This window comes from Oncorhynchus nerka, linkage group LG26 (assembly GCF_034236695.1).
Source record: "Oncorhynchus nerka isolate Pitt River linkage group LG26, Oner_Uvic_2.0, whole genome shotgun sequence".
NCBI lineage: Eukaryota > Metazoa > Chordata > Actinopteri > Salmoniformes > Salmonidae > Oncorhynchus > Oncorhynchus nerka.
Genome location: NC_088421.1, coordinates 42,748,048 through 42,775,883, shown reverse-complemented (window position 1 = coordinate 42,775,883; position 27,836 = coordinate 42,748,048). Strand labels below are relative to the sequence as shown.

Genomic DNA, 27,836 nt, shown 5'->3' with positions numbered 1-27,836 from the left:
ATTGAGAGGCTACACCAGTGATGTATATAAACTCTGTATTGACCATTGAGAGGCAGTGATGTATATAAACTCTGTATTGACCATTGAGAGGCTACACCAGTGATGTATATAAACTCTGTATTGCTGATGATATGTATTGACCATTGAGAGGCTACACCAGTGATGTATATAAACTCTGTATTGACCATTGAGAGGCTACACCAGTGATGTATATAAACTCTGTATTGACCATTGAGAGGCTACACCAGTGATGTATATAAACTCTGTATTGACCATTGAGAGGCTACACCAGTGATGTATATAAACTCTGTATTGACCATTGAGAGGCTACACCAGTGATGTATATAAACTCTGTATTGACCATTGAGAGGCTACACCAGTGATGTATATAAACTCTGTATTGCTGATGATATGTATTGACCATTGAGAGACTACACCAGTGATGTATATAAACTCTGTATTGACCATTGAGAGGCTACACCAGTGATGTATATAAACTCTGTATTGGCCATTGAGAGGCTACACCAGTGATGTATATAAACTCTGTATTGCTGATGATATGTATTGACCATTGAGAGGCAGTGATGTATATAAACTCTGTATTGACCATTGAGAGGCTACACCAGTGATGTATATAAACTCTGTATTGACCATTGAGAGGCTACACCAGTGATGTATATAAACTCTGTATTGACCATTGAGAGGCTACACCAGTGATGTATATAAACTCTGTATTGACCATTGAGAGGTTACACCAGTGATGTATATAAACTCTGTATTGACCATTGAGAGGCTACACCAGTGATGTATATAAACTCTGTATTGACCATTGAGAGGCTACACCAGTGATGTATATAAACTCTGTATTGCTGATGATATGTATTGGCCATTGAGAGGCTACACCAGTGATGTATATAAACTCTGTATTGACCATTGAGAGGCTACACCAGTGATGTATATAAACTCTGTATTGCTGATGATATGTATTGACCATTGAGAGGCAGTGATGTATATAAACTCTGTATTGACCATTGAGAGGCTACACCAGTGATGTATATAAACTCTGTATTGACCATTGAGAGGCTACACCAGTGATGTATATAAACTCTGTATTGGCCATTGAGAGGCTACACCAGTGATGTATATAAACTCTGTATTGCTGATGATATGTATTGACCATTGAGAGGCAGTGATGTATATAAACTCTGTATTGACCATTGAGAGGCTACACCAGTGATGTATATAAACTCTGTATTGACCATTGAGAGACTACACCAGTGATGTATATAAACTCTGTATTGGCCATTGAGAAGCCACACCAGTGATGTATATAAACTCTGTATTGACCATTGAGAGACTACACCAGTGATGTATATAAACTCTGTATTGACCATTGAGAGGCTACACCAGTGATGTATATAAACTCTGTATTGACCATTGAGAGGCTACACCAGTGATGTATATAAACTCTGTATTGACCATTGAGAGACTACACCAGTGATGTATATAAACTCTGTATTGACCATTGAGAGACTACACCAGTGATGTATATAAACTCTGTATTGACCATTGAGAGGCTACACCAGTGATGTATATAAACTCTGTATTGACCATTGAGAGACTACACCAGTGATGTATATAAACTCTGTATTGACCATTGAGAGACTACACCAGTGATGTATATAAACTCTGTATTGACCATTGAGAGGCTACACCAGTGATGTATATAAACTCTGTATTGACCATTGAGAGACTACACCAGTGATGTTTATAAACTCTGTATTGCTGATGATATGTATTGGCCATTGAGAAGCCACACCAATCATGCACGTTACATCTCACTTTTGCAACATTTTTCATACTTTATAGTTCTATTCCATTATGTTGTAGTCGCGCTGAGTATTCATTGGTTGAAGCTCAATGTCAAATTAACATTTCCCTACCATCATATCTAAGCCATTATGAAGCCAATCTCGTTGGAATCTCGCAAATCAATTTGACAACACTCCCCACCTCTCAGGAGCTGTCCAGCCGTTACGGAGTAACATATTCTTAACTTCTAACAGGGTCCTTAGCAATTGAGTTGTCAGAGTTTACTCTCACCTAGCTCAAATTATGTAAGTCAAATGAAAACGAGAAAAGAGCTACCATAAAGTGACCATTTGATTTAAATGTCGGATTGAGTCAATTTGTAAGTGCAACAGATTTGATTACTTATTGCTCTCACATGCATATTTCTGTCCATTAGGAACCAACAATGAGCTCCTTTTTGTAGCATTTCTGACATTTTTAGCCGTCTCTCAAGAGTTATCTAAACGGGTCAGCAACTGTTCTACAACAACACAGCTGCTATTAGCTAAAGTTAGCTTGCTTGTCCAAAGTCCAGCAGCTAGCCTCTGTAGCTAGCTAACACCAGTCAGTTGAATGCTAGCTAGCTAATGAACAGGCTAAGGTAGCTAGCTATATTTGTTTAAGTAAGGTCTGTTACACAACTTCAACCATTAGCTAGCTATAGCCAGACAACAGCTGACTAACACAAGGTAGCTAACGTTAGTTCACTTCCAAACGTCAGTCCTAAATATTTCCAAAACATAGCTAGCTAACTACATCGGTTCAACAAACCAACACCAAACGTTGGGCAAATTGTCACGTTGCTACCTTGCAATACAAATAGGCTTTTCCAACACACTATAGTCGAAGCTACGGTAAGAGCTAGCCATATTTCACTGTCAAGACAAGACAACTCAAACTGTAGCTGAGAAAACAAATGCACATTTAAACATGTGCAGTGAGCAAATGTATGCTGGCTAGTATCAGAACAAACTCCTCAGTTTCAAACATCCAGAATACATTCCAGTATGCTCCTTCTCCTGTCTTCTTGACATTGTGATCCATATCTGTGCTGATCAACTCTGCCATTAGACAGGCTTGATTGTATTTACAGCTCCATCTGGACTCTCCCTCAACTTGAGACATCTGTGGCACATTGTTTTGTGTGGAAAAACGGCACATTTTAGGGTGGCCTTTTATTGTCTCTAGCAGAAGGCGCAACTGTGTTAATGATCATCCTGTTTAATCAGCTTTTTGATCTGCCACACCTGGCAGGTGGATGCATTCTTGGCAAAGGAGAAATGCTCACTGACGGGGATGTAAACAAATTTGTGCACACAATTTGAAAGAAAGAAACTTTGTGAGAATGGACAATTTCACTGAGTATACAAAACATTACACTTCTGTCATCATGAAGTGCTTTGAGGCTAGTTAAGGATCATATCACCTCTACCTAACCTGACACCCTAGACCCACTTCAATTTGCTTACCTCCCCAACAGATCCGCAGACGATGTAATCGCCATGACAATGCCCTATCCCATCTGGACAAATCAAATCAAAGTTTATTTGTCACGTGCGCCGAATACAACAGGTGTAGACCATACAATGAAATGCCTACTTACAGGCTCTAACCAAAAGTGCAAAAAAGGTACAAGGTGAACAATAGGTAAGTAAGGAAACAAAACAACCGTAAAAAGACAGTGAAAAATAACAGTAGCTAGGCTACATACAGACACCGATTAGTCAGGCTGATTGAGGTCGTATGTACATATAGATACGGTTAAAGTGACTATGCATATATGATGAGAGGAATACCTAAGTAAGAATGCTGTTCATTGACTATAGATCAACCTTCTACACCATAGTACCCTCCAAACTCATTAAGCTCAGGGCCCTGGGTCTGAACCCTGACCTGTGCAACGGGATCCTGGACTTCCTGATGGGCTGCCCCCAGGTGGTGAAGGTAGGAAACAACACCTCCACTATGCTGATCCTCAACACTGGGGCCCAATAAGGTTGTGTGCTCAGCCCCCTCCTGTACTCCCTGTTCACCCATGACTGCGTGGCCAAGTATGCGGACGACAACAACAGTACTAGGCCTGATTACCAACAAAGACGAGACAGCCTACAGGGAGGAGGTGAGGGCCCTGGCGGAGTGGTCAGGAAAACAACCCCTCCCTCAATAAAACAAAGGAGCTGATGGTGGACTTCAGGAGACAGCAGAGGGAGCACACCCGTATCCACATCAACGGGACCACAGTGAAGAAGGTGAAAAGCTTCAAGTTCCTTTGTGTACACATCACTGACAATCTGAAGTGGTCCACCCACATAGGCAGCATGGTGAAGAAGGTGCAACAGCGCCTCAGCAACCTCAGGAGGCTGCATAGATTCTGCTTGAACCCTAAGACCGTCACAAACTTTTACGGATGCACCATTGAGAGCATCCTGTTGGGTTGCATCACCACAAGGACATCAACCACCCGAGCCACGGCCCATTCACTCCGCTATCATCCAGAAGGCGAGGTCAGTACAGGTGCATCAAAGCTGGGACTGAGAGATTGAAAAACAGCATCTATCTCAAGGCCATCAGTCTGTTAAATAGCCATCCCTAGCTGGCTACCACCCTGTTACTCAACCCTGCACCTTAGATGCTGCTGCCCAATGTACATAGTCATGGAATCACTGGTCACTTTAACAATGTTGACATACTGTTTTACTAATTTCATATGTACTGTATACTACTGTATTTCAATCAATGCCACTGACATTGCTTGTCCAGATATGCTATACATTTCTTAATTCCATTCATTATTTTAGATTTGTGTGTCTTGTTATGAGTTGTTGGATACTACTGCACTGTTGGAGTAGGACCACAAGCATTTTGCTAGATCTGCAATAACATCTGCTAAATATGTGTATGTGACCAATCAAATTTGATTTGATTAAGAACACCTGCTCTTTGGCTCAATCAAGCTAGTTGTCTTCTGAAATCGAATCAAATTGTATTTGTCCCATGCGCCGAATACAACAACCTTACTTACAAGCCCTTAACCAACAATACAGTTTAAGAAAAATAGATGTTTAGTTAAAAATAACAAATAATTAAAGAGCAGCAGTAAGGCTAGCGAGGCTACCGTTGAAGTCTGAAGTTTACATATAACTTAGCCAAATACATTTAAACTCAGTTTTTCACAATTCCAGACATTTAATCCTCATAAAAAAGATCCCCGTCTTAGGTCAGTTAGGATCACCACTTTATTTAAAAAATGTGAAATGTCAGGATAATAGTAGAGAGAAGGATTTATTTCAGCTTTTTTTTTCTTCCATCACATTCCCAGTGGGTCAGAAGTTTATATACACTCAATTAGTATTTCGTAGCATTGCCTTTAAATAATTTAACTTGGGTCAAACATTTCAGGTCGCCCTTCCACAAGCTTCCCACAATAAGTTGGTGGAATATTGGCCCATTCCTCTTGACAGAGCTGGTGTAACTGAATCAGGTTTGCAGGCCTCCTTGCTCGCACATGCTTTTTCAGTTATGCCCACAAATGTTCTATATGTTCATTTGTAAAAAATTACAAATTAAATGGAAAAACATAACTCCCCTTTGACATTATGGGGTATTGTGTGTAGGCCAGGGACGACAAATCTCAATTGTATCAATTTTTAATTCAGGCTGTAACGCAACAAAATGTGGAAAGTCCAGGGGTGTGAATACTTTCTAAAGGCACTGTATATCAATGTTGCTACAGTGCCTTGCGAAAGTATTCGGCCCCCTTGAACTTTGCGACCTTTTGCCACATTTCAGGCTTTAAACATAAAGATATAAAACTGTATTTTTTTGTGAAGAATCAACAACAAGTGGGACACAATCATGAAGTGGAACGACATTTATTGGATATTTCAAACTTTTTAACAAATCAAAAACTGAAAAATTGGGCGTGCAAAATTATTCAGCCCCCTTAAGTTAATACTTTGTAGCGCCACCTTTTGCTGCGATTACAGCTGTAAGTCGCTTGGGGTATGTCTCTATCAGTTTTGCACATCGAGAGACTGACATTTTTTCCCATTCCTCCTTGCAAAACAGCCCGAGCTCAGTGAGGTTGGATGGAGAGCATTTGTGAACAGCAGTTTTCAGTTCTTTCCACAGATTCTCGATTGGATTCAGGTCTGGACTTTGACTTGGCCATTCTAACACCTGGATATGTTTATTTTTGAACCATTCCATTGTAGATTTTGCTTTATGTTTTGGATCATTGTCTTGTTGGAAGACAAATCTCCGTCCCAGTCTCAGGTCTTTTGCAGACTCCATCAGGTTTTCTTCCAGAATGGTCCTGTATTTGGCTCCATCCATCTTCCCATCAATTTTAACTATCTTCCCTGTCCCTGCTGAAGAAAAGCAGGCCCAAACCATGATGCTGCCACCACCATGTTTGACAGTGGGGATGGTGTGTTCAGGGTGATGAGCTGTGTTGCTTTTACGCCAAACATAACGTTTTGCATTGTTGCCAAAAAGTTCAATTTTGGTTTCGTCTGACCAGAACACATTCTTCCACATGTTTTGGTGTGTCTCCCAGGTGGCTTGTGGCAAACTTTAAACAACACTTTTTATGGATATCTTTAAGAAATGGCTTTCTTCTTGCCACTCTTCCATAAAGGCCAGATTTGTGCAATATACGACTGATTGTTGTCCTATGGACAGAGTCTCCCACCTCAGCTGTAGATCTCTGCAGTTCATCCAGAGTGATCATGGGCCTCTTGGCTGCATCTCTGATCAGTCTTCTCCTTGTATGAGCTGAAAGTTTAGAGGGACGGCCAGGTCTTGGTAGATTTGCAGTGGTCTGATGCTCCTTCCATTTCAATATTATCGCTTGCACAGTGCTCCTTGGGATGTTTAAAGCTTGGGAAATCTTTTTGTATCCAAATCCGCTTTAAACTTCTTCACAACAGTATCTCGGACCTGCCTGGTGTGTTCCTTGTTCTTCATGATGCTCTCTGCGCTTTTAACGGACCTCTGAGACTATCACAGTGCAGGTGCATTTATACGGAGACTTGATTACACACAGGTGGATTGTATTTATCATCATTAGTCATTTAGGTCAACATTGGATCATTCAGAGATCCTCACTGAACTTCTGGAGAGAGTTTGCTGCACTGAAAGTAAAGGGGCTGAATAATTTTGCACGCCCAATTTTTCAGTTTTTGATTTGTTAAAAAAGTTTGAAATATCCAATAAATGTCGTTCCACTTCATGATTGTGTCCCACTTGTTGTTGATTCTTCACAAAAAAATACAGTTTTATATCTTTATGTTTGAAGCCTGAAATGTGGCAAAAGGTGGCAAAGTTCAAGGGGGCCGAATACTTTCGCAAGGCACTGTATGTCTTAGTGTTAAATCATGTTTGAAAGTGTTAAAGCTGCAATATGTTTGTTTTTGGGAGAATTGACATAGCAATGTCAGTTATAGATCTGTCATTCTCATTGAAAGCAAGTCTAAGAATCAGTAAATCTGTTCTGTGTGTGTTATTTCTATGCTTCCCATTTTTATTTAGTTTTTCAGTCTTACTTTCGGTTTTGTGCACCAGCTACAAACATCTGAAAATACAATATTTTGGGTTATGGAAAATATATTTCACAGCGGTTTGTTTAGGTGGTACAACAAATCTCTACAGTGCACTTCTTAGCAATTTTAGCAATCAGGAAATGGTGGAGCAATTTCTGCATAGGCGTTTAAATAATATTTGTAAGTGTTACATCATGTTTTATTGTGTTACATCATGTTTTTTGGTAGGCTAGATACCATGTTAAGGAATTCCTAATTATCTTTCCTTCCAACGTCGTCACTTGCTCACTTCCCTGATTTTGAAAGGAAATGATTTGTATAAAACATATGGTGTGAACACCCACGAGCCCATGCTTCCACCAATCCAATGCCGTTAAGTTTTTTTTTTTTTTATCACTTTGTTGCATTTTTTAAGTATGTGGTACATTTTCACAGTTCTAAACACATGTTTCCAAAGGTCATTTACAATTAATTACATGAAAAAATATTTTCCAGTAATTTGTAAACAATATATTTAACTATAATTTAATCAAATTGCTCAAAACTTAACTACTCAACAAATTGTATAGTGTCAAGTTTAAGTACAGTTTGAGAACTGTATAAATTGACATTCTTTTAATTTATGTTGGAAGATCAAGCAAAGCAGTGTGACAACAACAACACAGTTACACATGGGATAAACAAAGTCAATAACACAATAGAAAAATCTGTACACAGTATGTGCAATTGAAGTAAGGAGGTAAGGCAATAAATAGGCCAATAGTGGTGAAGTAATTAGAATTTAGCAATTTATACTGGAGTGATATGTGCAGAGTAGAAATACTGGTGTGCAAAAGAGCAGAAAAATAAAAACAAATATGGGGATGAGGTAGGTAGTTAGTTGGATGGGCTATTTACAGATGGGCTGTGTAGAGCTGCAGCGATCGGTAAGCTTCTCTGACAGCTGACTAGTTAGTGAGGTAAATGTAAGTCTCCAACTTCAGTGATTTTTGCAATTTGTTCCAGTCATTGGCAGCAGAGAACTGGAAGGAAAGGCAGCCAAAGGAGGTGTTGGCTTTGGGGATGACCAGTGAAATATACCTATGATGCATAGTGATTTAACAGGTGTTACAATCTTTCACATTTTGGAAGGGGAGGGGACATTCGGCCTGTATCTTGAGATGGTGGAGCTCCTCTTTCCATAAACTCTTAAGCTCTCCTAACACATATGAACTAAATTGAGCGGCTAATTGTTTCAACGCCAATGAATGCTCAATCAAAGGCTCTTAACATAAGAAGTTCCATTTGAAAAATTTGCCAAAGTGATTTAAAAAAAATACTAGACATTTGTGTAAAGTAGTGAACGATTACACACTTCAGGAGAATGGAGTTATAAGGATGCACCCAATCAATCAGAGATTTAGACTAAAGTAATCAAATGTTTGGTCTAATGATATTCTATGTACAATTCTTCCTGTGGTCACCAGGACAGAGCTAGTCCGTCCCCCTCCACCCTGCCGGAGTCCCCTGGTCACAACTCTCCTGGTATCGCCTTACTGCTGGATCTGAAGAGGGTGTCTGTGTGGCTGGTCGACTGCAGGAAAACAGCAGGGCAGAGTGGAACTGTGAGAGAAGGACACGAGGAGGGAGATTTGATTTCATCAAGTAAGAACAATGGGGTGTGTGGATTAGACTACAATATTGATTTATAAACAGTAAAAACACTCAGTTGCTAGTTTATTGTCGTTTGAATTTTGTGAACGGAGGGTGGTATACCTAATAAACTGGCCACTGAGTGTATTGATGATAAGAGAGGCAGGTAGACTTGGTTTAGAGCATTGGGCCACAAATTGAAAGCTTGCTGGTTTGGATCTCTGAGCCGACTAGGTGGAAAATCTGTCTGCCCTTGAGTAAGGTACTTAACCCTAATTGGTCCTGTAAGTCACTCTGGATAAGAGCATTTGCTAAAAAACATTATTTTAAATTGTTATAGTATTTGTTTATCGATCCATATTTCCAAAACCTAGTTATTCAATGTTTTTGTTTCACAGGGGACACCCCTAACCGCCGTTCTCGCAGTGGGAGGGGCTTATCATCTGGGGCGCTTCAACCATGTCATGTTGCTGACAAGACAGAGAAGAGTCTCTCCAGATCAGAACGTCTCAAGAAACACCAGCAGAGACGTATAGGAAAGAAACCTCACCACTGCTTCTCTGACTGTGGGAAGAGTTTCACAAGCCAGAGTGGCTCCATTATTCACACCGTAGAGAAACCGTACTGCTGCTCACAGTGTGGGAAGTGTTTCGCTGCTTCTAACACCTTCAAATCTCATCTGAGAATTCATAAAGGGGAGAGGCCTTACCCGTGCCTTGATTGTGGGAAAAGATTTTCTTATTTGGGAGCCCTGAACATACACCTGCGAACACACACAGGAGAGAAGCCTTATAGCTGTGATCAGTGTGGAAAGAGCTTCAGTCAATCTGGGACCTTAAATTCACACCAGCGAACACATACCGGAGAGAAACCTTATAGCTGTGATCGGTGTGGGAAGAGATTTGCTCAGTCAAGAGAGCTGACTAGACACCTGCGAACACACACAGGAGAGAAACCTTATAGCTGTGATCAGTGTGGGAAGAGCTTTGCTCTATCAAAAGCCCTAACTATACACCAGCGTATACACACTGGAGTGAAGCCTTATAGCTGTGGTCAGTGTGGGAAAAGCTTCAATCAGTCAGGCAACCTGACAACACACAAGCTAACACACACTGGAGTGAAGCCTTATAGCTGTGGTCAGTGTGGGATGAACTTTGCTCGAGCTTCCACCCTGAATAGACACAAGCGAACACACACTGGAGAGAAACCTTATAGCTGTGATCAGTGTGGGAAGAGCTTTGCTCTATCAGATAAACGAACTATACACCAGAGAACACACACTGGAGAGAAGCCTTATTGCTGTTACCAGTGTGGAAAGGGCTTTGCTGTAGCTTCCACCCTGATTAGACACTATCGAAAACACACCGGAGAGAAGCCTTATAGCTGTGATCAGTGTGGGAAAAGCTTTGCTGTAGCTTCCACCCTGAATACACACCAGCGAACACACACTGGGGAGAAGCCTTATAGCTGTGATCAGTGTGGGAAAAGCTTTGCTGTAGCTTACAACATGATTAGACACCACCGAACACACACTGCAGAGAAACATTAGATAGATATGCAGTACAGGTAAGCCCTGTTGATAGCTGCCAACAAGCCATGATGGGTGTGTCAAAGATCAGTGGTTGGCTAGCTAGGGGCTTCTAAAAATGTACGTTAGCTAGAAAGCCACTGATTGTAACGTTAGTTGTGTGTAACGCACGTTACCTTCCTCACAGGTCAAAAGAAAACCAGCATAGGACAGCATAATGAATGACATTTCATGGTTGACAAGTCCTTTGTGAGCTAGCCAGCTAGATAACGTTAACTCGCCGTTCGTGTAGTCAGACTTGCTAACTTTAGCCCAGCACTAGGGCAACAGTAGTTAGTTAGCTAGCACGTCACCACGTAAATAATCTGACTACACGAATGTTGAGCTAATGTTAACTAACATAGCTAGCTAAACATTAGCTAAATATCCCTCTGCATTGGTGGGCTAGCTAACATGTCACCACTTGGAAAAGTGTGATTACACAAACAGTGAGCTAACATTAACTAGTTGGCTAACTAGCTCACAAAGGACTTGTGAACTCGATGTTTTTCCAATACAAACTACAAAATCGGTTTTGTTCCAGAGTGCTTCTGTTGTACATGATTAGTCAAATGACCTGTGAAATCAGTTAGACACGTCAGCAGGGATGGAAATTACGCTATCCCAAGGCTAGTACTTTTCAGATTGGGCTAGTAGAAAAGGTGCCAAACTAGCTCGACACAGCAGTGAAATGTTGCCTTTACAAACAACGAATGCCACAGATTTAGGTCCCAAATGTGCCCCGGGCTAGTAGACATTGCGGTCTGCTGGCCAGTGACCAAAATCCTTAAATCCCATCCCTGCATGTCAGTTCCTTTCAGACGATCCCCTGTTGGTCCGTCTCAGTGACCTTGTGGCTGAGGGTTTGAACTTTCCTCTTGAGAATGAAGAAGTACAGTCATATAGCTCATTGCAAGACCTCACCTCTTCGGGCAAATAGTACTCTTCACTGTCCTGATCATCTGCTCTGAACAAAAATATAAAACGTAACAATTTCAAAGATTTTACTGAGATACAGTTCATGTAAAGAAATCGGTAATTTAAATTAATTAATTCGGCCCTAATCTATGGATTTCACATGACTGAGAATACAGATATACATATGTTGGTCACAGATACCTTAAAAATAACCTAGGGGAGTGGATGAGAAAAACAGTCAGCATCTGGTGTGACCCGCATTTGCCTCATGCAACATGACACATGACACATCTCCTTTGCATAGAGTTGATCAGGCTGTTCGTTATGGCCTGTGGAATGTTGTTCCACTTAGGGCTGTGACATTTTGTCAGTCGGTTATTGTTATGCAGACTGCCAGTCTCACAGTTATTAACCATTAACACGAGCATGTTTAGCATCTCCAGGTCTCCACACATACAAGCTGCTGATTCACACCTTTGAAACATCTACATAAAAATAAAAGAAAGTCTAAAATCTATTTAATATACACCATCACAAAAAAATCCATTATTTATTTTAGTCAGGACTAACAAAATATTATGATATGAAGAAAATGTATTTCAGAAGAACAGAATATGAGTTGGCCTGCTGTATATTATCTGGTTATGCTCCATGCCAGGGGTGTCAAAGTCAAATGGACGGAGGGCCAAATAAAAAAATCAGCTACAAGACGAGGGCCGGACTGTTCGAATGTTCATTGAAAAATTTTTAAATGACGCATATAGTCTAGTGAACCTAATTGAACCTACTGAAAACCTAACAAATATATTACAATATGATCAGATAAATAAAGCAATATTTTCTTATGGCTCTGTCAGTAATCTTTAATTTTCAACAGACACAAAAGACAAATTTCCTTTATATAAATATCCCCATAACATGAACATTAAATGAAAGAAACCGGTATTCAAGGCACCATCAGTAGACTATATTTTCTATTTTAGCAAAAGTGGGCTAAATTTACTTCAAAGAAAAACAATAATAGCAATTTTCTATCATCCACTCAACTGAAATATTTTTAAAATATAATTGGATTGAAATACAAAAAAATAAAGTGCAAAAATCTATTAATCAAAAACAACACTTTGTTTAAGGAGAAGTAACATGCAGTGAAAACAAATATTAAATTTTAACTTTTAAACTTGAACTGAGTAAAAACTCTAAATATGTGATTGCACAGTAATGTTCACTTGTTTGAGGTTGAGGGTGATACTTGGTGGTGTCCCATCTTTTCCACAAGTTCATCAATGTTCGGGGTAAGGCTCTGAGCTGAAGAAATCCTCAGAATTGAGTGGAGGTGTTCAGCAGTAAGTCGACTTCTGTGTGATGTTTTGTTCAGGTTCATCAAAGAAAACAGTTGTTCACACAGGTATGTGCTGCCAAACATAGACAACGTTTGAGCAGCCTGGATGCGCAGCTGGGGCATTGTGCCGGGAGGAAACGGGCGAACTCCGCAGCACCCACTGCCGCATATTTTGCCCTCAGTGCATCATTGCATTGGAGGTCAATCAACTCCATTTGGAGGTTTGGTGGTGAGCTTTCCACGTCAACAGCAAATGGGTTACCGAGCAGTTCCAACCTGCTTTTTGTGCTTCAAAGTCAGCAAATCGGCGTCGAAAGTCAGCGGCAAGCATACCTATTTTATCAGCCAACTGTGTGCTCGGGAACGCACTGGTAGAGAGCTTCTCTTTCATGGTCTGGCAGCTGGGAAAGTGGCTCAAATTTTCTTTCCGCATCTGCGTCTCCCACAGAGTCAGTTTGGTTTTAAATGCCTTCACTGTACTGTACATATCAGAGATGACACGATCCCGACCCTGCAGCTGCAAGTTTATTGCATTCAGATGACTCGTAATGTCACACAGAAAAGCCATTTCACACAGAAACATTTCGTCTCGGAGTTGTGTTGTGTCTTTCCCTTTGCTGTCCAAGAACAGACAAATCTCCTCACGAAGCTCGAAACATCTTTGAAGCACCTTTCCCTGGCTTAGCCATCGCACCTCTGTGTGATAAGGCAAATCACCATGCTCCGTTTCTAACTCCGTCAGAAATGCCTTGAACTGGCGGTGATTCAAACCTTTGGCTCTGATAAAGTTAACTGTGCGCGTGATGATGCTCATTACATGCTCCATTTTCAAGGCTTTACCGCACAACGCTTCCTGGTGTATGATACAATGATAAGCTGTCAGCTCACCTGTCGCGTTTTCCTCTTGCATCTTTTCCCGTATCTTCGCCACCAGTCCGCTCCTGTGTCCACACATCGCAGGTGCTCCGTCGGTTGTCAAACCCACGAGTTTTTCCCAAGGCAGCTCCATCTCATTTACACATCTTGACACCTCTTCATACAAATCATGCCCCGTAGTTGTGCCATGCATAGGACGTAAAGCCAAAAACTCCTCTGTCACGCTTAGGTTGGAGTCCACTCCGCGGATGAAAATTGACAACTGGGCAATGTCAGAAATGTCGGTGCTCTCATCCACAGCCAAGGAATATGCAATAAAATCTTTTCCCTTTTTCACAAGCTGCTCTTTTAGATTGATGGACAACTGGTCTACTCTCTCGGCAATGGTGTTTCTGCTCAGACTCACATTTAAAAAGAGTTGCCTTTTTCTGGGCAAACTTCGTCACAAACTTTAATCATGCAGTTTTTGATGAAATCCCCCTCCGTAAATGGCCGGGCTGATTTAGCGATCTCTTCTGCCAAAATAAAACTGGCCTTGACAGCAGCCTGGCCTTGTGATTTGGCTTTTTGAACAGAGCCTGTCGAGATTTGAGGCCTCGTTTTAATTCCTCTGCCTTTTGTAGCCTTTGTTCCATGTCCATATTCTTGTTTTTGTCCGCGTGTTTCGTTTCATAATGTCGTCTCAGATTATACTCTTTCAGTACCGCCACACTTTCTCCACACAGAAGACACACAGGTTTTCCAGCTACCTTCGTGAACATATACTCCGACTCCCACCTTGTTTGAAACCCCCGGTTCTCAGTATCCACCTTCCGTTTTGCCATTTTTGATGGGTATCTGAAAGTTAATTTTACTGTGATGCTGACGACTGCTGTGCCAATAAATATTGAAATGAAGCAGCCTACTGCTCGGTGCGTCACCTTTGCATTGTGGGAAATGTAGTATTGGTGCGTGTAAAAGATCTGCGGGCTGCCGGCTTGCTGCGGGCCGGTTCTAATAATAAATCAAGATCATCCCAGGGGCCGTAAAAAACCTTCTTGCGGGCCGGATGTGGCCCGCGGGCCTTGACTCTGACATATGTGCTCCATGCCATAGTTTATTTAACCCTTATTTTACCAGGTAAATTGACTGAGAACATATTCTCATTTACAGCAACGATCTGGGGAATAGTTACAGGGCAGAGGAGGGGGATGAATGAGCCATTTGGAAGCTGGAGATGATTAGGTGACTGTGATGATATGAGGTCCAGATTGGTAATTTAGCCAGGACACCAGGGTTAACACCCCTACTCTTACAATACGTGCCATGGGATATTTTCGTGACCAGATAGTCAGGACACCCGTTTAACGTCCAGTCCGAAAGACAGCACCCTATACAGGGCAATGTCCCAAATCACTGCCCTGGGGCATTGGGATATTTTTTTAAACCAGAGGAAAGATTGCCTCCTAACTGGCCTTCCAACACCACTTCCAGCAGCATCTGGTCTCCCATCCAGGACCAATCCTGCTTAGCTTCAGAAGCCAGCCAGCAGTGGGATGCAGACATGCTTCCTGCAAAGGCTGTAGGCTGGTTAATTTAGCTGACAAAAGATGCTTATAAGGCCCATGTCGTTATTTTATATTAAATTATTTTCATAGTAAGAAGAATACAATTGATCTTAGCTGAATAAAATAGGATATTTTTCCCATTCCAGAGCGAATATGAAGTGGCTTTGTTGAATGTAAAAGTGATCATTTGAAAAAGGTCCTATACACTAGTTTTAGAGTTATTTGGCAACTTTAGTTGTAAATGATAAACCTTATGTTATGATTTCAAAGACATTCTATATGGGCTGCATGATGCGATTATAGCCTATTGATGATTTTGGGAAGTTACAAAAAAAATAAGCTTGTGCTCTGTTCCTTGCCTCAGGCTGCACAGCTGTTCTCACATCAAGTGATCAGATTTTCACCCAACAGACTACTCTCAATTTCATATTTTCTTTACTAATGTGTAACATTTGTTCTGATTGAGAATGGCCCATTATCAAATGAACAGGAAAGGGAACAGGGGGAAAAGACATGTCATCCTTACGCACTTGAATAGCAAACGGTGGCAGCACACCGACCAGTTAGGCTACTTTTTTTTTTTTTTTGCAGAGCATGTGCTTAATGTGAGCAACTAAGAAATAAATATAAAAACACTTATTTCACTCCACACATCAACCACTGTTTGAGGAGCATGTGCTCTCTGCGCAACAGGTGTTATTCCCCCCAAACACTGTATGCCATGGGCTCTCCAACCCTGTTCCTGTAGCTAACCAATGCTTAATTTGGGAAACCAAGTGAAATCTGTTGGGGAACATCAAGAAGGAAGAAGGCGCTCAGGAAAGGAATAAAGGAGAGAGAGGAGGAGATGGAAACATATGGGACTGAGATATTCTGTATAGCTAAAGGGAATGTGTCATCCTATTAAATAAAATATGAATAGAAAAAAGTCCCTACTAAAAACAAATTCACTATAATTGTAGGCTAACTGTAAGCCGCCCTGCACTATCAATGAACCAACCGCATCGCCTAGGTCTATACATTTTCTCACAGATGTTGGAATGTAGCATAAGGTAATCAGTTCATCTAGTATGCATAATAGTACAATCCACACTCAAACACACAAGAGATCTTAAATGTTTATTTTTAACATTTATTTTCACGTTTTTCTGCCGTGTGTAATATGTAGTAGGCTAAGTATTGTATAACGGCACAATCATCATTTTTATACAGTTTTTTTTTTTTTTTTTTTTGGGGGGTTTCAACTTGGACTCATAACTCTAATATGCATATAGATGTTTTGAAATAATCATCACCTGTCCATTTTGTTGTGTTAGGGCTTTGAAACAACCTGCTGTTGAATTTCTTTCTTCAAATGTATTTTCACAGTGAAGTGAGTTTTAAAAGCATGATACTGTCTTGATGATAAGTGCTTGACATCAAATGCAATTGAAAATCACATCATAGTGGCAGGTCCTACAGGCTCTAGTTCTGTCACACCTGGACTACTGTTTAGTAGGGACCTCGGAAAATTTAAATTGGCTCAGAACAGGGCAGCATGGCTGGCGCTTAGATGTACATGGAGAGCTAACATTAATATGCATGTCAATCTCTCATGGCTCAAAGTGGAGGAGAGATTGACTTCATCACTACTTGTTTTGTAAGAAGTGTTGACAAGCTGAATGTACCGAGCTGTCTGTTTAAACTACTAGCACACAGCTCGGACACCTATGCATACCCCACTACACATGCCACCAAAGGTCTCTTCACAGTCCCCAAGTCCAGAACAGCTTATTGGAGTGGCACAGTACTACATAGAGCATTGGCTACATAGAACTCTATTCCACATCAGGTAACAAGCAGTAGAATCAGATTTTAAAAACAGATACAACTAAACCTTATGTAACAGCAGGGACTGTGAAGAGACACACACAGGCACAGACACATAAAACACGCACTCGACACACACGTACACATTCATTTTGTATTATAGATATGTGATAGTAGAGAAGTGGCCTGAGGGAACACACTTAATGTGTTGTGAAAAGTGGTATGAATTGTCATGTAATATTTTAAATTGTATATAACTGCCTTAATGTTGCTTTACCCCAGGAAGAGTAGCTGCTGCCTTGGCAGGAAGTAATGGGGATCCATAATAAATAAACCATAGAAAGCCATTGAGCCATGAGCTTGTTTGAAAGACAATAACAATACATTTCTCTAATCTCATATTCAGCCTGCCACCTTCCAGCAAACCTCAGCCAGTCAGAGGCTGCAAGCTATTTTAGTTGTTTATATAAATACCTTAGGATTTGTGATTTTTATTGTATTTGCCAACAATACAACCACACGTGGACAAAATGCATTGACAACGTGATGCATCTAATAATTTACAGTTTAAATAGATTAATTACATATTGATTACACCAAAAATCGTCTACATTTGTCATTGATTTAACATACTATATATGAGGGAATACAAACAGTTATTTTCTAGCAATAAATTATACTCCCTGAACCGCCTCACCCGCTTGAAGAAAAGTGTTGATGACTATGTACAGTAGGTGGCGGCACCTCTTAAACACAACAGAAGAAGCTGAAAAGCATCAACAGGAAGTACTTTGTTACCATCTATCGAGTTTTCAAACCAAATAAAATTCCACGGGATCGTTCTGATGTAAAATTAATCTCAATGAGACGTTTGTTTGTGACAACTTAAATCCAGTTTTGATATTTAAAAGGACATTTGGTTGCGCTGGTCTAACTGTTCTTTATCTGAACGCTTTGACAAGGAACGTAACTCTAGCGTACACCTTTACTTTCATGTTTTTTTATTTGAAGAAAGAATCGTTTCCAAGATGGATCGGGTAAGTTTGGTTGACAGTTATGAACAGTGTCCTTACTGTGGTGTAGACAACGTCTAGGTCTCGTTTGCTTTGATCTTCCACATCTATGCGTTCCTTTTGAACGTCTAGACAACATAAACCAGGGTGGTTATTTCAGCAAAGTAGCCCACTAGTCAATCGCACACATATTGATGATACAAGCAATGCGCAACCAGCAGGTCAAGTCAGAAGCGAAAATAATTAAGCATAGGCTACACCAGTGATGTATATAAACTCTGTATTGACCATTGAGAGGCTACACCAGTGATGTATATAAACTCAGTGATTGACCATTGAGAGGCTACTCTGTACCAGTGATGTATATAAACTCTGTATTGACCATTGAGAGGCTACACCAGTGATGTATATAAACTCTGTATTGACCATTGATATAAACTCTGTATTGGCACCATTGAGAGGCAGTGATGTATATAAACTCTGTATTGACCATTGAGAGGCTACACCAGTGATGTATATAAACTCTGTATTGACCATTGAGAGGCTACACCAGTGATGTATATAAACTCTGTATTGACCATTGAGAGGCTGTGATGTATATAAACTCTGTATTGACCATTGAGAGGCTACACCAGTGATGTATATAAACTCTGTATTGACCATTGAGAGGCTACACCAGTGATGTATATAAACTCTGTATTGACCATTGAGAGGCTACACCAGTGATGTATATAAACTCTGTATTGACCATTGAGAGGCTACACCAGTGATGTATATAAACTCTGTATTGGCCATTGAGAGGCTACACCAGTGATGTATATAAACTCTGTATTGACCATTGAGAGGCTACACCAGTGATGTATATAAACTCTGTATTGACCATTGAGAGGCTACACCAGTGATGTATATAAACTCTGTATTGACCATTGAGAGGCTACACCAGTGATGTATATAAACTCTGTATTGACCATTGAGAGGCTACACCAGTGATGTATATAAACTCTGTATTGACCATTGAGAGGCTACACCAGTGATGTATATAAACTCTGTATTGACCATTGATGTATATAAACTCTGTATTGACCATTGAGAGGCACCAGTGATGTATATAAACTCTGTATTGGCCATTGAGAGACTACACCAGGATGTATATAAACTCTGTATTGACCATTGAGAGGCTACACCAGTGATGTATATAAACTCTGTATTGACTACACCATTGTATATAAACTCTGATTGGCCATTGAGAGGCTACACAGTGATGTATATAAACTCTGTATTGACCATTGAGAGGCTACACCAGTGATGTATATAAACTCTGTATTGGCCATTGAGAGGCTACACCAGTGATGTATATAAACTCTGTATTGACCATTGAGAGGCTACACCAGTGATGTATATAAACTCTGTATTGACCATTGAGAGGCTACACCAGTGATGTATATAAACTCTGTATTGACCATTGAGAGGCTACACCAGTGATGTATATAAACTCTGTATTGGCCATTGAGAGACTACACCAGTGATGTATATAAACTCTGTATTGACCATTGAGAGGCTACACCAGTGATGTATATAAACTCTGTATTGCTGATGATATGTATTGACCATTGAGAGGCAGTGATGTATATAAACTCTGTATTGACCATTGAGAGGCTACACCAGTGATGTATATAAACTCTGTATTGCTGATGATATGTATTGACCATTGAGAGGAGTATTCATTGGTTGGAGCTCAACGATAAAGTACAATTCCCCTACCATCGAATCTAAGCCATTATGACGCCAATGTCGATGAAATCTCGCAAATGAACTTGATTGGATAAACACAACACACTCCCCACCTCATGATCTGTCCAGCCGTTACCGAGTACCATATACCGAATTTCTAACAGGGTCTTTAGCAATTGAGTTTTCAGAGTATTTTCTACGCCCACATGCCTCAAGTCTAGAAGTCAGATTTAAAACAAGCATAACGCTACCATAAAGTGACCATGTCATTTAAAAATGTCGGATTGACTAAATGTGTAGGTTCAACAGATTTTATTACATTTTATAAATAATCGCTCTCACAAGCATAATTCTGTCCATTAGGAACCAACAATGAGCTCCTTTTTGTAGCATTTGACAATGCTGACATATTTCAGCCGAATCTCAGAGTTCTATCTGAACGAGTCAGAAACTCTGTTGTTCTGCAACAACACAGCTGCTATTAGCTAACATTAGCTTGCTTGTCCAAAGTCCAACAGCTAGCCTCTGTAAATAGCTAACAGTTGAAAGCTAGCGAATGAACAGGCAAATAAATGTATCTAGCTATATTTGTTTACGGAAGATTTGTTACACAAATAACTTAAGCCATTAGCTTGCTAGAGTCATGCAACAACAGCTGACCTGAACACAGAAGGCATCTAACGATAGATAATTCACTTCCAAATGTCAGCCCTAAATATTTCCACAAAACATAGATGGCTAACTATATAATTTAAAAACCAACAACAAACTTTGTGGAAATTGTCACGATACTACCTTGCAATGCAATTTGGCTTTTACAGCACTAGCTAGCTACTCTGTCGCCAAGCTACGGTAAGATCTAGCCATATTTCATTGTCAGACAGGACACAAGTCAAACTGTAGCTGAGAAAACAATACAAATGTAAAGAGCATGTTGTCCACTGCAGTGAGCAAACGCCTGCTTGCTAACATCAGGACAAACTCACCAGTTCCGAACATCCAGAATAGATTCTATTATGCTCCTTCTCTCGTCTTCCTGACATTTTAATCCACATCTGTGTAGATCAACAGTGCCAAACGAACCATTTGACGGGCTTGATTATTTTTCCAACTCTGATCTGGATGGTGGACTAGCCCATGTGTTGGATATTTGCACTGCCGTTCTAGTGGTGAGGCGCTAATGAGGGCAAGAAAATATGTTTTTCTTCTGAATGACATGTATTGCTCGAAAGGTCTAAGGAAATACAGGCAGGCTCCACATTTCTACAATAAAAAAACGCCCGGTCAATGAATCATGATGGTCTTGCTTTCATAAACACTGAACAAAAATATAAATGCAACATGTGAAGTGTTGGTCCCATGTTTCATGAGCTGAAACAAAAGATCCCACAAAAAGCTTATTTCTCTATTTTTTTTGCAGAAGTGTGTTTACATCTCGGTTAGTGAGCCTTTCTCCTTTACAAGATAATCCATCCACTTGACAGGTGTGGCATATCAAGAAGTTGTTATAAAAGGCCACTCTAAATGTGCGGTTTTGTCACACAAAACAATGCCACAGATGTCTCCTAGTTTTGAGTGAGCGTGTAATTGGCATGCTGACTGCAAGAATGTCCAGCAGCGCTGTTGGCAGAACATGTACTGTTAATTTCTACCATATGACGCCTCTAACGTTGTTTTAGAGGATTTGGCAGTACCTCCAACCAGGCCTGACAATTGCAGACCATGTGTATTTTGCGGGTGAGCGGAGTGCTGATGTCAACATTGTGAACAGAGTGCCCCATGGTGGGGTTATGGTATGGGCAGGCATAAGCTACGGACAACAAACGCCATTGCATTTGATCGATTGTCAATTTGAATGCACAAAAATACAGCGATGAGATCCTGAGGCCCATTGTGAAGACCTTTTTTTTAAGGTAGCTGTAACCAACAGATGCATGTCTGTATTCTCAGTCATGTGGGATCCATAGATTAGGGCCTAATGAAGTCATTTCAACTGACTCATTTCCTCATGTGTACTAAAATATTTGAAATGGCATTATGTATTTGTTCAGTATCATTTTTTGGGGCGGCAGGGTAGCCTAGTGGTTAGAGCGTTGGACTAGTAACCGAAAGGTTGCAAGTTCGAATCCCCAAGCTGACAAGGTACAAATCTGTCATTCCCTGAACTGCCCCTGCCCCAGGCAGTTAACCCACTGTTCCTAGGCCGTCATTGAAAATAAGAATTTGTTCTTTAACTGACTTGCCTAGTAAAATATATATATATATATTTTTTAAATCAAACATTGGAGAAGTTTAGCCTTGTGCTTCAACGTTCTTGGTTATTGCGGAAATTGACCCACCATGCTGTTTACTTTGTACATGTCATATCTCTGAGTCTACCTTTAAACTTAGAATATGCTATTCTGTTCTTTTGAATCTTTTATTTTCTTAATTCCTGCCTAAAGATATGTTAGATTGTCATTCTTCTAGTGTAGGCCTACCTCAAGTCCCGGCAGTGTGTTAACTTATTTAAACTATTAAAGTTAATAAATAACTTACTTTATAAATTCCCTGGTCCTTCCCCCACCAGCAGCCAACCAGCAGTGCAGCTACCAGTCCCAGGTGTACCCTCAAGGAGGTGTAGTGACACACAGCTGTAGGGTACTTTTGCTTTATAAAATAAGCAACAACCACCTAGACCAATTCACTTTTGCCATGTTTTATAGTGTAACATAATAATTAGTGTTAAATAAGTCTTTATAGTGTTACATGTTTTATAGTGTTACATAATATTTTATATGTAACACTATAAATATTTTATAGTGTTAAATAATGGTTTCTTTGTATCTGCAGGAACAGTCCTACGTGGCCCTCACGCTAGCTCTGCTTCTGCCAAGATAATGTTAATGAATCTCTAGTCATCTTTCTGTCCTCCCTAACTGTGCACTTGTTCACTTTCCTTCACTGATTTGAAGGGAAATGGCTGGTATAAAACATATGGTGGAAACTCCCCCCTAGCCCATGACTCTGCCAATTGTCTTTGGTGCAATTTTCACAAGGATGTGGTACATTTTCACAACTCTAAGCACAAAAATCTGTTTCAAAACTCTTAGGCCATTTTCAGTTGATTACTTTTGAAAATATCTTCCTGTTGTTTGTTAAGACATTTAACAATAATTTAATCAAACTGCTCAAATCTGAGCTACGAAACTAAAATGATATAGTGTCTAGTTTACTTTCAGTTAAAAAAAAATCTAAAAACCATTTGAAATGATGTAGTGTACATGCACTGCTGAAATACTTGGGTGGTATAATCCACTCATTATCTGAATGTTGTTGATACGATGGAAACCAACCATTTTAGATGTGGCTGCTGTTACAGTAACAAGTCACATAGAAAAGTGGATCTTGAACAATGTTGCATGGGGCAGAAATTTCACCAGGCTACACAATATCTTTTTACTGTAGGTTTCTACTACATGCCACAATACCCCCATATCTGATGGTTTCTTCTATGTATGTACTGTATAAGAATACTGAAACTATGAGACTGACATTTTCTCAACATGCTCCAAGTGGGATAACGAGCAGCAATAGTTCTGGTGTTTAGGTTTTTCATCACTGGTTATTTGAACAACATGATTTAGCAGGTGTTACCATCTTTCACATTTCGGAAGGGAAGGGGACATTCAGCCCGTATCTTGAAAGAGACTGGGGAGCTCCTCATTCCGGTTCCGCTCCTCGTTCTAACATCTCCTAATCTCTCCTAACGTGTATGAACCCAGAACTGAATAGAGCGGCTGACCAATTACGTGAGACGTTATTTCTGGGTTCACCAAGACTAACTCAGGGGTGAACGATGTGTTCAACTCCAATGAATACTCAAAGGTTCTGAACATAAAATGGGGCATTACAAGTGTTATCAATTTTGGCATTTGTACTAAGAGTAAAAAATATATATAAACCACTTCCGTTTGAAAAAATCTGTACATTTGTGGAAAGTAGTGAACAATTACACACTAAAAGAGAAAGGAGATATAAGGATGCACCAATCAGAGATTTAGACTAAAGTAATCAAATGTTTGGTCTAATGATATTCTATGTACAATTCTTCCTGTGGTCACCAGGATAGAGCTAGTCCGTCCCCCTCCACCCTGCCGGAGTCCCCTGGTCGCAACTCTCCTGATATCGCCTTACTGCTGGGTCTGAAGAGCCTGTCTGTGAGGCTGGTCGACTGCAGGAAAACACCAGGGCAGAGTGGAACTTTGAGAGGGGGTCACGAGGAGGAAGACTTGATTTCACCAAGTAAGAACAATGGTGTGTGTGCAACTTCTGTTAATTGATTGATTAACAATATATAATCATTGGCCAGTTTATTAGGTACACCAATCTAGTACCCGATCGGACCCCCCTTTTCCTCCAGAACATCCTGAATTCTTCAGGGTATGGATTCTACAAGGTGTCAGAAACGTTCCCCGGTGATGTTGGTCCATGTTGACGCAATGGAATCACGCAGTTGCTGCAGATTGGACGGTGGCACATTCGTGCTGCCAACAGTCCGTTCCATCTCATCCCAAAGATACTCTATTGGGTTTGGTCAGCACTGTGGCGTTAAAATGTTGCTGAATTGGTATCAAGGGACCTAACTTGTGCCAGGAAAAACATTCCCCACACCAGTACACCATCACCAACATCCTGTACCGTTGACAACTGGCTGTGCCATGAACTCATCCTGCTTACACCCAGTCCTGACTCTTATCAGCATGACGCAACAGGAACTGGGATTCGCCGGACCAGGTAATGTTTTTCCACTCCTTAATTGTCCAGTGTTGGTGATTGCGTTCTTACTGGAGTAGCTTCTTCTTGTTTTTAGCTGATAGTAGTGGAACAGTGTAGTCGTCTACTTAAATAGCTCATCAGTGACGAGGATCGACGAGTTGTGCGTTCCAAGATGCCACACTGCACACCACGGTTGTACTGCGCCGTTATTTTTCTGTTTGCACAATTCTTTCCATTCTCCTTCGACCTCTCTCGTCAACAAGCTGTTTTCACCCACAGGACTACCTCAGACTGGATGTTTTTTGTTTGTCGCACCATTCTTGGTAAACCCTAGACACTGTCGTGCGTGAAAAGTCCAGGAGGTCGGACGTTCCTGAGATACTGGATCCAGCTCACTTGGCATCGTCACTCAGGTCGCTTACGTCACTTGCTTTGCCAATTCTAATGTTCAATCAAACAGTAACTGAATGCCTGTCTGCCTGCTTTATATAGCAAGCCACAGCTGCGTGACACTGTCTGTAGGAGTGGTCTATTTTCATGAACGGGGTAGTGTACCTAATAAACTGGCTACTGAGTGTATATCGATGGTGATATGTTTATGGACCCATATTTCAAAAACTATTCATTCAATGTCTTTGTTTCGCAGGGGACACCCTTAACTGTCGCTCTCTCAATGGTAGGGACTTATTTGGGGAGCCTCAACAACATGTTTGTGACAAGATAGAGAAGAGTCTCTCCCGATCAGAACACCTCAAGAAGCACAGACGTACAGGGAAGAAACATCACCACTGCTGCTCTGACTGTGGGAAGAGTTTCACTAGCAGGAGTGGTTTCATAATGCACCAAAGGAGTCACACCGGAGAGAAACCGTACTGCTGCTCTCAGTGTGGGAAGAGTTTTGCTGCTTCTAACGCCTTCAAATCTCATCTGAGAATTCATACAGGAGAGAAACCTTACAGATGCTCACAGTGTGGGAAGAGTTTTGCTGCTTCTAACACCTTCAAATCTCATCTGAGAATGCATACAGGGGAGAAGCCTTACCCCTGCCTTGATTGTGGTAAAAGCTTTGCTAACACGGGAATTCTAACCATACACCAGCGTGTACACACTGGAGAGAAGCCTTATAGCTGTAATCAGTGTGGGAAGAGCTTTGCTCGGTCAGGAGAGCTGACTACACACCTGGTAACACACACTGGAGAGAAGCCTTATGTCTGTCTATGTGGGAAGAGCTTTGCTCTATCAGGACACCTGAATAGACACCAGCGAACACACACTGGAGAGAAGCCTTATAGCTGTGATCAGTGTGGGAAGAGCTTTGCGCTATCAGAACACCTGAATAGACACCAGCGAACACACACCGGAGAGAAACCTTATAGCTGTGATCAGTGTGGGAAGAGTTTCAGTCTATCATGGACCCTAAATACACACCAACGAACACACACTGGAGAGAAACCTTATGCCTGTCTATGTGGAAAGAGCTTTGCTCATTTAGGGCCAATGAAAAAACACCAGAAAGCAGAAATGTGCCATATTTCCTCTCCCTCCTATCTGACACTGGTTCCAGATCACTAAATAATGGATCAATAGAAAACATCTAGTGAACAGTCATATCCATCTCCCATTCTTAGAAGGTTGCCTTAGTCTGATCACCATGGTAACCTCTGGAGCATAATATGCAGCTCTGATCTAGGATCAGTTCTCCCCTGTGTCTATGTAATATTGCACATTGGGATTTAAATGGATAAATGTTATCATAGAATGTCATAGTCAACGTGTGTTTACGTACTCCTAAAACTAATCAATGACGCATTGAATAATAATATTCATGAGGTCAAGGTAAGATCTATGCATGCTGTGTCTTGTGACAACGGTTAATGTAATAACTTTTAGATTTATAATGTAATAAAACCGGGAAATGTAATATCTTGTTGGTTAATATGATAAAATGTTAAATTGTTATAGTAATAACTTTTCCATTTAATGTAGTAAGTTACAGTATCATGTAACAACTTTTTATGAAAAATGTAATGACTTCAACCGATCATGTAATAACACCTAAACCAATGTTTAATCTGTTACTTCACTAATGTTTATAGTATACACATACCACCCTCCACCAATTATAAACCCACACACACAAACCTATGCCCTTGTACTCACACACAAATACACAGTTTCATCATCAAGTTGTATTGGTCACATACACATATTTAGCAGATGTTATTGGTCACATACACATATTTAGCAGATGTTATTGGTCACATACACATATTTAGCAGATGTTATTGGTCACATACACATATTTAGCAGATGTTATTGGTCACATACACATATTTAGCAGATGTTATTGGTCACATACACATATTTAGCAGATGTTATTGGTCACATACACATATTTAGCAGATGTTATTGGTCACATACACATATTTAGCAGATGTTATTGGTCACATACACATATTTAGCAGATGTTATTGGTCACATACACATATTTAGCAGATGTTATTGCAGATGTATGAATGCTTGTGTTCATAGCTCCAACATTGCGGTAATATCTAACAATACACAAAAATACACACATCTAAAATGAAAAGAAAATAGTTATTGAAATGTACACAACTGCACAATCACACACACACACAATTATCTTTTTTAACTGAATTAATCTGTAGGCCTTATGGTCAATGAGCCAGGGGCTCAGTCGGGTGAAAATGTCTCATAGACCTTAAAAGAAAATTAATCACTGTGTCCCTGGAGTGTAAAATGTGTTCAATCACAGCAGCAATAGTACCTTTCTGTGTGTTTATCACTATTTCTATTCATCCCTCCATCCCTTTCAGTTTGCCCATAGGGTAAACCCCTATGACAATGTCAGCATACAGTACATCAGGTTATTACTCATGTTTACCCTTTAATCATATATCATTGGAAATATTAGATTCATAGCTGTCCATCAGACACATCTTCAGAATGTTCAGATCGACAGAAATGTGAACTTTTAAATCTAGGATGCATATCAGAATTGCCTGTCATTGCTTTAAAAATAAAAATTATACATTTTTAACTTGGTTTGACAAGTGGTTCTGAAATGTCATAAAAAATTACCTTTAAAAAGTGGCCAGGCCTCGGACGGGGAGAACCCCAAACCGCACCCCCACCCCATCATTGGCTACCACCTCCACCCTAATCTCCACTCTTCAGAGGTCACTCCATGCCTCAGGACTTTGATGTCAACGGAAGAGCGAGAAAAAG

At 40.4% G+C, this 27,836-nt stretch overlaps 2 protein-coding genes and 1 long non-coding RNA gene across 7 annotated transcripts in view; 2 read left to right on the top strand and 1 right to left on the bottom strand.

Annotated features, from left to right (window-relative positions):
* LOC115119072 (zinc finger protein OZF-like) overlaps window positions 1-27,836 on the top strand; it is a 54,962-nt gene that overhangs the window by 640 nt on the left and 26,486 nt on the right. Inside the window, exons 1-2 of one of the 3 annotated variants that reach the window (XM_065010748.1) lie at window positions 8,834-9,038; window positions 9,425-11,126. In XM_065010748.1, coding sequence (XP_064866820.1) covers window positions 8,834-9,038; window positions 9,425-10,575 — 1,356 coding nt within the window. In that variant the 3' untranslated portion in view covers window positions 10,576-11,126. Of the gene's footprint in view, window positions 1-8,833; window positions 9,039-9,424; window positions 11,127-27,836 lie in introns of those variants that run through there. The other 2 variants (XM_065010747.1, XM_065010746.1) reach the window with 2 other exon arrangements.
* LOC135564759 (uncharacterized) lies at window positions 7,579-21,172 on the bottom strand. Its single transcript, XR_010461261.1, has 2 exons — window positions 20,816-21,172; window positions 7,579-8,996 (listed from the first exon to the last, which is right to left on the bottom strand). It is a non-coding gene; the product is annotated as an uncharacterized LOC135564759 (long non-coding RNA).
* On the top strand, window positions 16,505-26,926 carry LOC135564754 (zinc finger protein 239-like). Of its 3 annotated transcripts, none has more exons than XM_065010758.1 (3): window positions 16,505-18,122; window positions 23,936-24,125; window positions 25,234-26,926. In XM_065010758.1, the coding sequence occupies exons 1-3, from the start codon at window positions 18,114-18,116 to the stop codon at window positions 26,157-26,159; spliced, it is 1,125 nt and encodes a 374-aa protein (XP_064866830.1). In that variant the 5' UTR covers window positions 16,505-18,113; the 3' UTR covers window positions 26,160-26,926. The 3 variants fall into 3 exon arrangements, with proteins under 3 accessions (XP_064866830.1, XP_064866831.1, XP_064866832.1); XM_065010759.1 differs by having other exon boundaries at window positions 23,936-24,113; window positions 25,234-26,925; XM_065010760.1 differs by having other exon boundaries at window positions 25,268-25,356.

Excerpts from the sequence above, each read along its gene's own strand:
- LOC135564754 (XM_065010758.1), top strand. Across the intron at positions 24,126-25,233 it reads TTCACCAAGTAAGAACAATG|GGGACACCCTTAACTGTCGC; the intron begins GTGTGTGTGCAA and ends TTTGTTTCGCAG.